Source organism: Hippocampus bargibanti, linkage group LG01 (assembly GCF_051943395.1).
Source record: "Hippocampus bargibanti isolate YZ-2025 linkage group LG01, ASM5194339v1, whole genome shotgun sequence".
NCBI lineage: Eukaryota > Metazoa > Chordata > Actinopteri > Syngnathiformes > Syngnathidae > Hippocampus > Hippocampus bargibanti.
This window is the reverse complement of record NC_142734.1, coordinates 18,318,604-18,330,811: the sequence shown is the minus strand read 5'-3', so window position 1 is coordinate 18,330,811 and position 12,208 is coordinate 18,318,604. Positions and strand designations below refer to the sequence as shown.

General features: G+C 40.5%; 1 protein-coding gene across 1 annotated transcript in view; it reads left to right on the top strand.

The window, feature by feature from the left end:
* dpp10 (dipeptidyl peptidase like 10) overlaps nucleotides 1-12,130 on the top strand; it is a 31,160-nt gene extending 19,030 nt beyond the window's left edge. The window contains exons 16-27 of the mRNA XM_089001696.1: nucleotides 2,685-2,803; nucleotides 2,916-2,963; nucleotides 3,601-3,699; nucleotides 3,778-3,847; nucleotides 4,273-4,401; nucleotides 4,491-4,556; nucleotides 4,814-4,868; nucleotides 5,833-5,932; nucleotides 6,056-6,114; nucleotides 9,316-9,388; nucleotides 9,617-9,690; nucleotides 9,766-12,130. Coding sequence (XP_088857822.1) covers nucleotides 2,685-2,803; nucleotides 2,916-2,963; nucleotides 3,601-3,699; nucleotides 3,778-3,847; nucleotides 4,273-4,401; nucleotides 4,491-4,556; nucleotides 4,814-4,868; nucleotides 5,833-5,932; nucleotides 6,056-6,114; nucleotides 9,316-9,388; nucleotides 9,617-9,690; nucleotides 9,766-9,897 — 1,024 coding nt within the window. The 3' untranslated portion in view covers nucleotides 9,898-12,130. The remainder of the gene's footprint in view (nucleotides 1-2,684; nucleotides 2,804-2,915; nucleotides 2,964-3,600; nucleotides 3,700-3,777; nucleotides 3,848-4,272; nucleotides 4,402-4,490; nucleotides 4,557-4,813; nucleotides 4,869-5,832; nucleotides 5,933-6,055; nucleotides 6,115-9,315; nucleotides 9,389-9,616; nucleotides 9,691-9,765) is intronic.
* The last annotated feature ends 78 nt before the right edge of the window (nucleotides 12,131-12,208 follow it).

Genomic DNA, 12,208 nt, shown 5'->3' with positions numbered 1-12,208 from the left:
ACCAAAGCACATTTTTTTCAGTGTTTTTGCACTTACAGTGAGACCTCAACTTACGAACTTAATTGGTTCCCAGACAGAGTGTGTAAGCCGAAAAGTATGTATCTCAAAAAAAAAATTCACATAGGAAACCATTAAAATGGGAATAATCCGTTCCCGGGTTTCCATAAAATATACTTTTCAACTAAATAAGCCTTAAAACTACACACAACATACCTTATTCTATGTATAATAAATGTGCTATTGTATTGTAATGAAAGATATACACTGAATTGCAGTGGTGGGCCGTCAGGGCCAGCAAGGCCTTCTTTGCTGGCCTAACATAATCAGACATCATTATCATAATTATAATGAAAGTCAATTTCATTAAAAAAAGTATTTTTTCTAAATATATATATAATTATTCTACATACTGTTTTCTTGATGTTATATTATGTCCATTTGGTTATGCTCCTTTCAGTGTTGTAGTTTTAGGTCAGAGTTTTTAATCCAATCAGAATTCAGCTAGTTTGTGTCGCCAGGCTGTATGAAATCTGACCGACGCCTTCAGAATCAACAGTGAGGGCGTCTGTGCGCTGTACAGAACGGGCACATGTAGTTGATATACAGTTGCGATAGCCAATCAGATCACGAGTTGGCACAGTAAGGCCAGCTAGAGGGCCTCGCGTTGAACATGACGTACGCGTCCTGTGATTGGATACTCACTTTACCTCAGCCCGGAAACCCGGAACTTTAGCAGAAAAACCAAGTATATCTACTCGCTTTTTTAACCCACGATGGCTGAAGGAGAGGACAGCTTGCTGTCACATGTAGGTAAGCCTATTCTCAAGAACAAATGAAAAAGATTTGTTTACTTTTATTTTCAACAAATAGTTTGTTTTGTGAACGTCTTGTTGTTTTTCTTATATTAAAACTGATATTTTGTAATTTAGCGTAAAATCTTGTTAAAGATTGCATATTTTTGGTGGACTTCATAAAACTTTGTGGACAAATGATTTTAAATTTCCTTTTATTTTTAAGTGTTTGCAGTATCACGTATAGTGACAAGTTTTAATTGCTGATGCAGATTTATTGATGTGTAATTGCTCCGGAAAATAGCCTGTGTTGTAGACGATTAAGGTGATGCCACGCCCAGTACTGCATGTGTGTGCTTTTGTAAATGATATCTCCAGTCGTTGTGTCATAAATTATGGTATTACGAGGGATATTTGTTCAAGTCGGACTAAGCAGGACTTCACTGAAGGCCTAGGTGTGAAATGCACGGACCGCCACTGCTGAATTGTATCATAAAGTCACTTTATTTACATTTGTGATGGTCATTTATGGCTTGATGGAATGGCGTTGGAGGTCGAAGGCAGTGACGTGCAGTCAGGGGAGGCAGGTGAGGCTGTGCCTCACTTGTCATCATGGAAATACGAAATGAAAAAATAAATTAAACAGTTATATTTATTTAGTGATTTGTACTTTAAAGTTCTTTTCCATTGAACATCATCATTTTTGGATTTTTTTTTCAAAATCGCTGAATTTTCACATTTACCGTTCAAATACTAAGTGGAGACGAGCGGTAAGGCAGCAGCCGGCTGAGCCTCACCATGGATTGCGCAATGACTATGCGAACTGTGCTGGGTTGCTCTGCAGTGAGACCGCATTGCTGTCCCTCTGCATATCGTTATTAAATTGTTCAAATGTCTACAGTTTAGCTGGTGTATACAATGTAGAGTCACTTTACATTATAAGCACTGTACTAGTCTTTATTTTATTTTATTTTTATCAAAACTGTGCATAGGTGAGGCACACAGTTCTCCTGCCTCATGACAGGGGGCGCTGGTGATTACAGATTATTCTTGCACCTCCTCGGCTGCAGAATAATAGAATTAGTGAGAGCAAGCTACAGTAAACAGTTCGCAAGTTAAGTGCAACCATCCAGTCATTTTTTCGGGTTGCTTGGCCTTATTTTCAGAATGGAGGATTACATATCTAAATTGAAAGAAATAGAGAGACTTATAAAACTGAAGATAAGGAAGGCTTCTACAAAGAAGGTATAGCTGCCTTTCTTCAGAAGGAGCGGCGCATGGACTTCATTTATAATTAAAGGTAACCCGATAATAACATTTTTTTTTAATTCTTTTTTTTCTATGCTACAGTTTATATAAGGAATGTGGACATGACATTTTAAACTTAACACGTTAACTGTTGCCAATCAAATGGTGAATAAACTACTCTATAGTTCATGTTTGTAAATCTGACTGTGATGACGTCAGTGCCTCACCAGCCATGAACCTCACCGCACGTCACTGGTCAAAGGTCAAAGGGAATTGCTGTTTGGAAAGAGAGGCGCATTACATGAGGACTGTAATTAAAGAAATAAACTGTGCTGTAAAATAAAGTTTTATTTTACCTTTTTGATGGTCGTTGATGGCTTATGGAAGGAGAGTCACCTTCCATAAGGACTGTTGGTAACTTAACCTCTGATGCTGTTTGGTCGTGTGCTTCCGCCGAAGATCACTCCGCCAGCCGTGGTGGGTGTGGATTATGAAAAGAGTGCTTATTATAAGGTTTAATTTTCATAAATTTGACGTTTGTAAGACGAAAAGTTTGTAACTTAGGGTGTTTGTAAGTTGAGGTCTCACTATATTTCCTTTTGACTCCTCCTTCTTCAAACACAACGCTCATGTGCGCCCTGACAGTGTGTCCACCTGGGGTGCATTTCCACGACAGTGCCTCACCTGTGGACTGCGTGAGGCCTGCACCTTCTTTGAGGCTCACATCAGCCCTGACGTGGAGCACGCCATCCTGCATTGCAAAGGCAAATCTTTCACCATCATCTTGATGGTGACCTTTTTCCATGGAGATGACATGTTGATGGAGGCATGGCTTTCTCCATGACAAAATACACTTTTTACCTGTGTCATCCGTAGGTCCGGGAGTTCCATCGGTCCTGCTTCTTAATTTGGACGATGTCGAGTGTGAGTGTTTTCATGCAGCCAGACGAATGTTTGCATCACTAGATGCCATTTTGTGAAAAGGCCAGTTCTGATAAGAGTATCTGGAAATATGTCTTAATCAATTCATCAATTAATGTGTTTAAACTGAGCGCTCATAGCAAACACTAATTTTAAGCACCATCTTACAAAGTCAATGATGAGACTGCATAAAAATTAACAATTGAACCACTGCTATTATTCTTAGTTCCTCTGAAATGTAAATTTTCATTGGACGGCTATGCCAGTAATGCACAAAGCAGGGTTCAAAACGACATGCTGGGACTTGCGTTTGGTGTGGAATAAGTTGAGAGCACTGCACTCAACACTGTCAAACACCTTTCAGGCTAACTCGCACAGAAAGGGTGAGCCAGCACTAACCCCTGACCACTTGTTCTTCTGAAGGGATGAACATAAATTCACACAGACAAAAAAATCAAAATCTTGCAAGAGTTCTCTCCAGAAAAGTGCAGGTGTATTAACTCAAACGTAATACTCTTTCCACCTATTACAGTTCACATCACGCTTTATGATTTAAGATAAAAAAAGAAAGAGACACACTAATCCCTACACTTGAGGTAGACTTTTCAAGAAGTATCTTTTTCGCTATTTATTCCATCAGCTTATTTCATTCTGGAGAAGAATCATCCTCTGCAGTCAATGCTGTCCACCAAAAGAATGGTTCAGTCCCGAATCCACATCGTCCATCAGAACAACTATGGTAGGAATGAGACGTGCATGCAACGGTTAATATCCTCATGCGAGATGAAGTTGCAGGTGTATGCTCTCTCACGTACAGAACTGCCTCTGATGCTCAGCCTTCCTCTTGATTTCTCCGAGTCCTTCCTCTACGGCCTTCTGCTCATTGTGTAAGGAACGCGTTTGCATTCACTGCACCATCTACTCTGACCTTCACATTCTCTCATGTGCCACCATGACTGCAGGCTGAGCTTCTCACACTTTTACTTAAAATAACTGTAACGTCTCATGTCAGAGCCTTAGAGTTCCAGCCATACAGCCTTCTGAATATATTAATTTTAAATCTGTGAAATTGTGGTAATACAGCTATTTTAAGCACATGTTATAATCATTAGCACAGACTGTAATTTGTAAGCGGCAATCATGTTAATAGCTCGGGCAAAGGTTGCCTCCTACTAATCAGTCCATTAAGCAATTTAGCGGTTTGAGGGACACAAAAATCCCAATTAACTGCAGTTATTTTTTTAATACAAGAATCATGATTTTTTTCCCCCAAACATTGTGTATGTCCGCTAACATAGCTGTGTTCCAACAGAGGCAGTTCTCCTGGTGACCAGGCAGTCTCAGAGGAGTTTAGGCCTGACTGGGACTGGGTCCTTGTGGGCTCTGATCAGGTGATTGTGGCCCGGCTCGACGGTCATGGTTCTGCTTTCCGAGGTCAAAGGTTTGTGATTATTTGTTCTTCTTCCATTATAATGATGCACATGTAATGTCCAATACAATGCACAGCTCATGGTAGTCTTCACATCACAGGATGTTGCATGAGCTCCACCATAACATTGGACAAGTGGACGTTGAGGACCAGATAGCAGCTTTAATGTATGTACTCATCTTAGGAATTAAAAAAAAGCGAATTTGTAGAAAAATAAAAACTTCAATATTCAGTGCATAATTATGTAGACATGTTGGACACCATACTTCAAGGCGGCTAGCATGATTGTTAATTTCTTCAATTTTTTTCAAGATGAATATCTCACAATGTTTACTTTTTTTCATCGAACTGATGTCTTTTTGGCTTCAGCTCGTTATCAGCATGAAATAACATCATGGTGGATTAATGAGTCAATTCTCTCCAGGTACTTGGTGAAGCTTCCCTACATCGATGCAACTCGGGTTGGCATTTTTGGAGAGGTCTGAACTGCTCATATCATTTCTTCATTGCAATTGCACAATGGTGCCTTGAGATACAAGTATATGTCAGTCAAGTATATGTCAGTCAGTTCATTGGTCATTATCAAACCAGTGCTTTCCTTCGAGTGGTTAGCATGCCGGCTTCACAATGCCGAAGTCGCCGGTTCGCGTCCCGCTCCGGTCTCCCTGTGTGGGGTTTGCATGTTCTCCCCGGGCCCGTGTGGGTTTTCTCCGGGTCCTCCGGTTTCCTCCCACATTCCATAAACATGCATGGCAGGCAGATTGAACACTCCAAATTGTCCCTAGGTGTGAGAGTGGCTGTTGTTTGTCTTCGTGTGCCCTGCAATTGGCTAGCAACCAATTTAGGGTGTCCCCAGCCTCGTGCCCGAAGACAGCTGGGATAGGCCCCCCCCCCCCCCCCCCCCCCCCCCCGCGACCTTAATGAGGAATAAGCAGTACGGAAAATGGATGGATGGATGCTTCTCTTCATAGTGCACTAATGCCATAAATTGATATTGCTTCACCTTTGCAAGGAAATCTCTGTGAATCAATAATATTATCATTCAATCAACTTTATCTGTACACAACCTTTCATAAACATAATGCACTTCAAAGTGTTTTTCATGGAAAAAGATAAGCCTCACTCTCCACCTGCGCAGGTTAGAAATAAATCCCTAATCGGGGATAACTAAGTACACTCATCTAAGTGAGAAAAATACTTCTGGAATGGTTTACGTTTGTTATACGTTTGCTGCTGCCATCTAGTGTGTGATAGTCTCAAGCGCACTCAGAATTTTTTTCTGTATCGACCAAGCAACAGTGTAGGTACCAGATGGGTTCAGCGGCCTGTGCCTGTTAATTACATCATGTTTAGCAAAACAGAATGATTCAGTCTGAGGTGCAAGTAAATCCAGAAGTGAATGATGATCAGGAATCAGCTCCTATGGTTACATTCCTCCTGCAGGACTATGGTGGTTACCTGGCGCTAATGGTGATCAAGTCCACCGAGGGGATGATCCGATGTGCTGCAGCTCAGGCTCCTATTGTTGACTGGACTATGTATGGTGAGTTAAATCAATTTAGATAGTTCACATAGTGCACAAATGTAGATCAGAAAAAAAAATCCCTTGTTGATGTACTTTGTATATGTATATTTATTTTATTGTCTGTCTCTCTATTACTTGCAGATTCAGCATTCTCTGAGCGATATTTTGGCATGCCTTCAACAGAAGAGAGCAGATACCAGGTGAGCTGCTACAAGCTACCAATTTTCATTGCAGTTCTTCTCAAAGAGGCTTGAGGTCACGAGACTTTAAAGTTCTTCCACACCTAACGAATCCAAGCATGCCTTGTTCACTGTGTGACAGCAGAGAAAATGTAGCTGACATTTGGGCACAATTGTCTTCAGATTCTGAGTTGTTGTCTTTCGTTCAAATGTGTGGCAAATGTGTCCCTGTTGGGGGGAATCGGCCAAAATACACAACAGCTTGCACAGTGAAGGTCACTGACAGTTTTTTTTTCTTTTACGTGGGTTACGATGAATTGGGCCAGAGTGCTCGATTTCCGTGACAGTGGGAGGAGCGTTTGCTCTTGAAGTGCCATCCAAAGACAGAGGACTGTGTGAACGGACAATAGTCATTTGGAAAGGAAAGAAAGAATGGTGGTGCCTTGGAGCAGCTGTGTGCTTTGAGATTTTGTTCATATCTCCCCTGAGCAATGTACCCATGTAAAATGGCTGCTTATCTTCTTCTTTTCCTTCGGCTTTTCCCTTCAAGGAGTTGCCACAGCAAATCAGTGTCCTCCATCTTTAGAGGTTTAATCCACGTTTGTTTTGGCCAAGCTTTTACGTCGGATGCCCTTCCTGACACAACCCTCTGTATTTATCCGGGCTTAGGACCGGCACAAGAAGACTTATGTCCCTTTGTGGCTACAGAACAAGCAACTAACTCAGTAAAAGGCTCCCATACACAAAATGGTCAGCAATATTCAAAAAAGCAAAAACTGTACTCACCATATACATACTGTAGATCAGAGGTGGGCAAACTTTTTGACTCGCGGGCCACATTGGGTTCTAAAATTTGACAGAGGGGCCGGGCCAGGAGCATTTGAAGGGAGTGTTTGGGCCGGAAATACTAAACCTAAAGCATTAAAGGACAACCGATGCCTCCGGACAAGTTATGTCCATAATTTATAAAATCACTTCAAATGACTTTGACGTATTTTACAAAGATTCCACAGCATATAGCTATAGTTTACGTTCTAAGACTTGCGCTGAATATTCACGAAGTCTTGTTTTCGAGTTGATGACGATCCCCATGTGACATACCGTTTGGACCGCCCCTGACCGAGAAAGCGACACACAATGTATTTTGGGTACTTTGTTTGGTCTGAAAACTTCGTGTTGATGGCGAAATTAGAAGGAAAATACATAAATAACGCCATGGTGAATTGTTGTGTGTTGCACCAAGACAACTATTTGATATTCGCCGACGCAAATTCCCAGCTGGCAAATCAGCCCATTTCCAACGGAGCTTGGGCGCAATCTTCTGCATGTTCTGGGTGCTATATTGCTGTCATTGACGGCTCGAATTGATATGGGAGGACTCCTTGAATCAATTGCAAACATTTATGCTTTCCTCTTCAGAACTATTTGAATCATATTCATAACTGGATGAGTAACAAGAAAGCATCTTCTCCGAATCTGAAGCCATTGTTTTGATTCTCGAGCAAGGCAAGACGTCTTGGCGTGACGTCACGAACAAGGGGGTGGGACCTTCTGAAACTGGCCATTTCCGGATTCATTTTGAAGTCATTTTTATTGGTGTTTTTCATTTAACTAAAAATATCAGCCTGCCTGTTTTGGGTATTTTAGATGCTATAAAACGTTTTTCTGGTGTCAGTGGGAAACACAAAAAAATGGTGCCGGTTGTCCTTTAAATGTAGTGTGTACAAACCTCATAGCACAGTAAGAACCCAATTTATTAACAGTCTTTCAAATGTGAAAAATATCCCTGATCAGTTAATAAATTTGTCTCAAGGAATATGGCGTTTACATACTATTTCGCAGATACTTGGAGGAGGAAATGGAAATAGATTAAAATAACATATGCACTGTGATTCATCAAGATTGCGTCTGTTTTTAATAAGTTTTCATTGAAGGGGCAAAGTTAAAGAAATCAACATTTATTGAAAAATGGAATCACTTTCATCATTCAAAACATATTATTCCACAACGAAATATTCAAGCTCAATAATACCTACTTGTGTTAAATTCCGCCAAATCATAGATGGTTTGTCCTGACCGCGCGCTCAACAAACTCCTCACTGACGCCCTCGCCTTCACGCGCAAACAATACACGTGTACCGTCGCCGAGCACACAGACATAGGCTACCTGCAGTGAAATTTGCATACTCGGCACGGCAGCCAATCAGAAGCCTGCTTCTTTCTTCCGGACTTTCGCAAGCGTTATAAAGTCGTGCAATTGAATATAATTTTCCAAAATAGATGCAGAGAACCTCAGCCCAGAAGAAAGATTCAAAAGAAGCTAACAACATATGTGACGCTACAAAACATAAATTTACATTAAACCGTAAATGTAAAGTGTACGTGAGACTTATGAAAGGGGCTTAGTGGCTCGTAGGAAGCAATGCAAACGTTGCATTGTGCACCACAATGACTAGCGACTACTGCAGCAAAATCTAAAGCCATGCACATTTACCGTGTAAATTAAGCAAGGTAGCATTTGTTGTTGGTACATTCTAGATTTAAAAAAACTTTATACTTTGTGTCAAATGTTTTTAATGTGATTAGTTTTCTCATTGTGTTTCAAGTTGTGAAAAATGGGGCAGGCAACTTTTCAGTTATCTGCCCTGTTGTCCGCTAATTTTTTGTCATGAGTTTCAGACACTGTTTTTACTATAATTTGGGCAGGTTCGGCGGGCCGGGTTAAAAAGCCTAACAGGCCGTATGTGGCCCGCGGGCCGTAGTTTGCCCATGCCTGCTGTAGATACACGTGTGTGTGCACGCGCACATATACACAGTGCAGTCACCCACTTCGAGGGACAATGAGTGTGTGGTGCACCCTAATTATAATAATAATAATAATCATAATCATCATAATCATCATGTGGTTGAGAAACACAACAGATGTAACAACAATGTTGTTGCCATTTTACTTTCATTTCCAGTCATTTGGCCGCCTGTTGTTTCCAACTGTTTATTTGCTTTTCAAGACATTTTTTATTTGACTCGCCGAATATTTGACTTTTAATTACATCTATAGTGCATTTCCTCTGCACATGCTTCACACCTGAGGCGCCATGTCCCTCATTTTTGCATAAATTATTCACAATCAATGTGTAGTATAGTAAAATCAATTCACCAAATGTGGTCATAAAAGCTTGGCAATGGTTTTAATGAATTTAAAATCGTTTTTCATCTGTGCAGATGTCAAAAGTTCTCCCAGACATGAAAGGCCTGCGAGGAGGAACTCTGTTTCTCGCCCATGGGACCGCTGATGGTACACACACACACACACACACACACACACACACACACACACACACACACACACACACACACACACACACACACACACACACACACACACACACACACACACACACACACACACACGTGCACACGTTCCCTTTGCCATTAGATTTACGACAGGCCAGCCGTTACCTCTCTGCTGAGCTGTAAGCGCTTGCCCCACAATGAATGTAACCAGTTGTGTTCTTTTCCCCAGCAAATGTTCATTTTCAGCACTCAGCAGAGCTAATCAAGCACTTGATCAGAGTGGGAGCCAATTACACCATGCAGGTACCACAAGTGACAGAAAATATATCACGAGAAAAGTGTCCCAGAAAGATATTTACTTGTTGCTTTCTGGGACAGATCTACCCTGACGAGGGCCACTTCCTGTCAAGACGCAGCCAGATTCAACTGAGGCACTCTTTGATTGGATATTTTAGAGGTTGTCTGTTGGATGCATCATCATTAATGGACAGGCGCGCTGAAGATGAATGAAGTGTGTGTGTACACGCGTGTGCATATGTGTATGTTTTTTACTCTTAGCACAATTTTTGATGGACTAGTAACTGGGGACTGAGAGCAGGGGTGTCCAAACTTGGAATACAGAAACACTGAGGGATGCTAAGGCCGCGTAAAAATTAATCATACTTAACCCCTTTCACGGCAGAAACGTGTATACACGTTTGACAAAATATTCTTTTTCAGTCGTCGACGAGTATACTCATACTAAAATATGGCTTCAAAAACTAGCTTCCGACGTCTATACTCGTCGATTTTAAACTGCTATGAGACCTTCTCCGCGTGAAACAAGTATTCTCGCGATACGGTAGAGCTGTGGGATTTCAGGGACATTGATACGAGACTTGCTCCGACAGTAACAGTGTTGTTCGCATCGACATTTGCATTCGTTTTTTTGGTAGCATTTTAAAGTGTCACACCCCAAATGTCTAGTTCAATGGATGATAGTGAATACGAACCTTCCCTCAGAAGCTTGTTATTCCTCTGATAACCCTGCCAATTCATTTTCTCGACAAGTGAGGAGGTCGGGGGTGAGCAAGAGCTTGGAGGAGCCTCAAGTTGTCAGAAGAGCGTATCCTTTCACAGGAAATCCTGAAATAACTTGATGAAAACCCATCAGAACTTAAGCCATTTGAATTCTTCAGTATTTTTATTGATAAAAGGATTATTGACATAAATTTAAAAAAATAGTTTGAAAAGGGAACGTCTTGCACAAAAAATGGTGTTAATGTGTTAGCGCGTTAAAAACAACCTAGCATTTATACACCCGTCACATAAAAATAAAACATTGCATCCCATTTTAAATTTTAGTAATTAATATAGGCTTTGAGTCGCAAAGAAAAAAACAGACAGTGTGCCACACATCACCCCCGGCTGGTGATTGTCAGGTCAAAAAAATAAATAATAGCCCTCTTATCTAATTTATGTCATATCATATTTTACTTTGTACATAGCTAAATCTTAAGTCTTGTTTAAAAATATGGTACAGTACTTCGTGCTTAGTGTAGTGTGAGACCAAAAATGGTCAACAATGGCTAATGTGTGCACTTTAATATGTTTTTGTTGGCAGATTGGTTAAAAGCAGTCAACTCTGTCTCCAGAATGTGATTTTTTTTCCCAGTGTGTTCTGTTAAAGACACACATTGATGGAGTTTACAATGTTTGTGAATGTGGAACTACTTTATTTAGCTTTCAAGTTAGACGATTTATGTTTTTATGTTTGTTAGATTGTTGATTGCCCTTTAACAGATTATGAGTGTAACAAGAGGGCTTGCCCTTCAAAGCTATCCTTTTCTATAATACACTTATAGAAGATGTGTAGTTTTGCTGTTCATTTTCCTAAATATGCAGAATGGTAACAGCGATTATGACTGCCAGTGTTTAATGAGGAATCCTAAATCTTTTCTCATTAAACAACTCGAGAAGATCCAAACAGATGCCAACAAACTGAAAATAGACACAGACAAGAGTGAGACAAGAACATGGAAGCTGATAACAGATCTTAATTTTGGAATGAAACGTCTACTTTATGTTGTACGAATATTTTATGTGAATTGTCAATGGCATATGAATTAGGGGCACAGTGTAAAAGTGTCTACAATGATATCACCCTTGCTGTAAATAAATTGAATGTTAGAAAACCCCAAACTTTTCTTTTGAATGCACCACTTAGATACTCCTGGTTTCGTCGTTGAAAAAAAACACTGACAATGCTGACTCCCCAAACAGATCCAACAGTGTAACTGTGTAGGGGGTTGTCATGAAAACCGATTTGGAAACCTCACAAGAAATATTCACGCTTTTGCATTTTCCAATTCAAATGAGACTAACTCATCCCAAGATTTAACATTTACCTTTCCACATCGTCCTTTGGTGACCTTTAGAAATCTCCCATCTGTGCACCCTTCATCTGATCGAGTGAATTACAAGACCAGGTTGACCAGGGAGTGAGCACACACAAAAGAACAGCTCCATAAACCTTCAGTTCTAGCCATTTTTCCTGCAGCAGATATTCATCATGCCTCCTTCTGTTTGTCCCAAAATCCAAACAGATTGTTTTTGTTTCCAAATTGTTCATGTTCATATGTGAGTTGTATCCTATTCCAGATGACTTGGAGTTAGATATATAGGGAGGGCGGTAGTTGTAATGTACAGCTACATTCGGGTTTGGCTATTTGATCAAAGAATTGACAAGAGGATTGATTGATTGGCTTAAAATATATTTTTATGACGACCGTCTTTTCGAATTGTTTAATTTTTATTTTCTGTCCTATCGTCTGCCCGTATA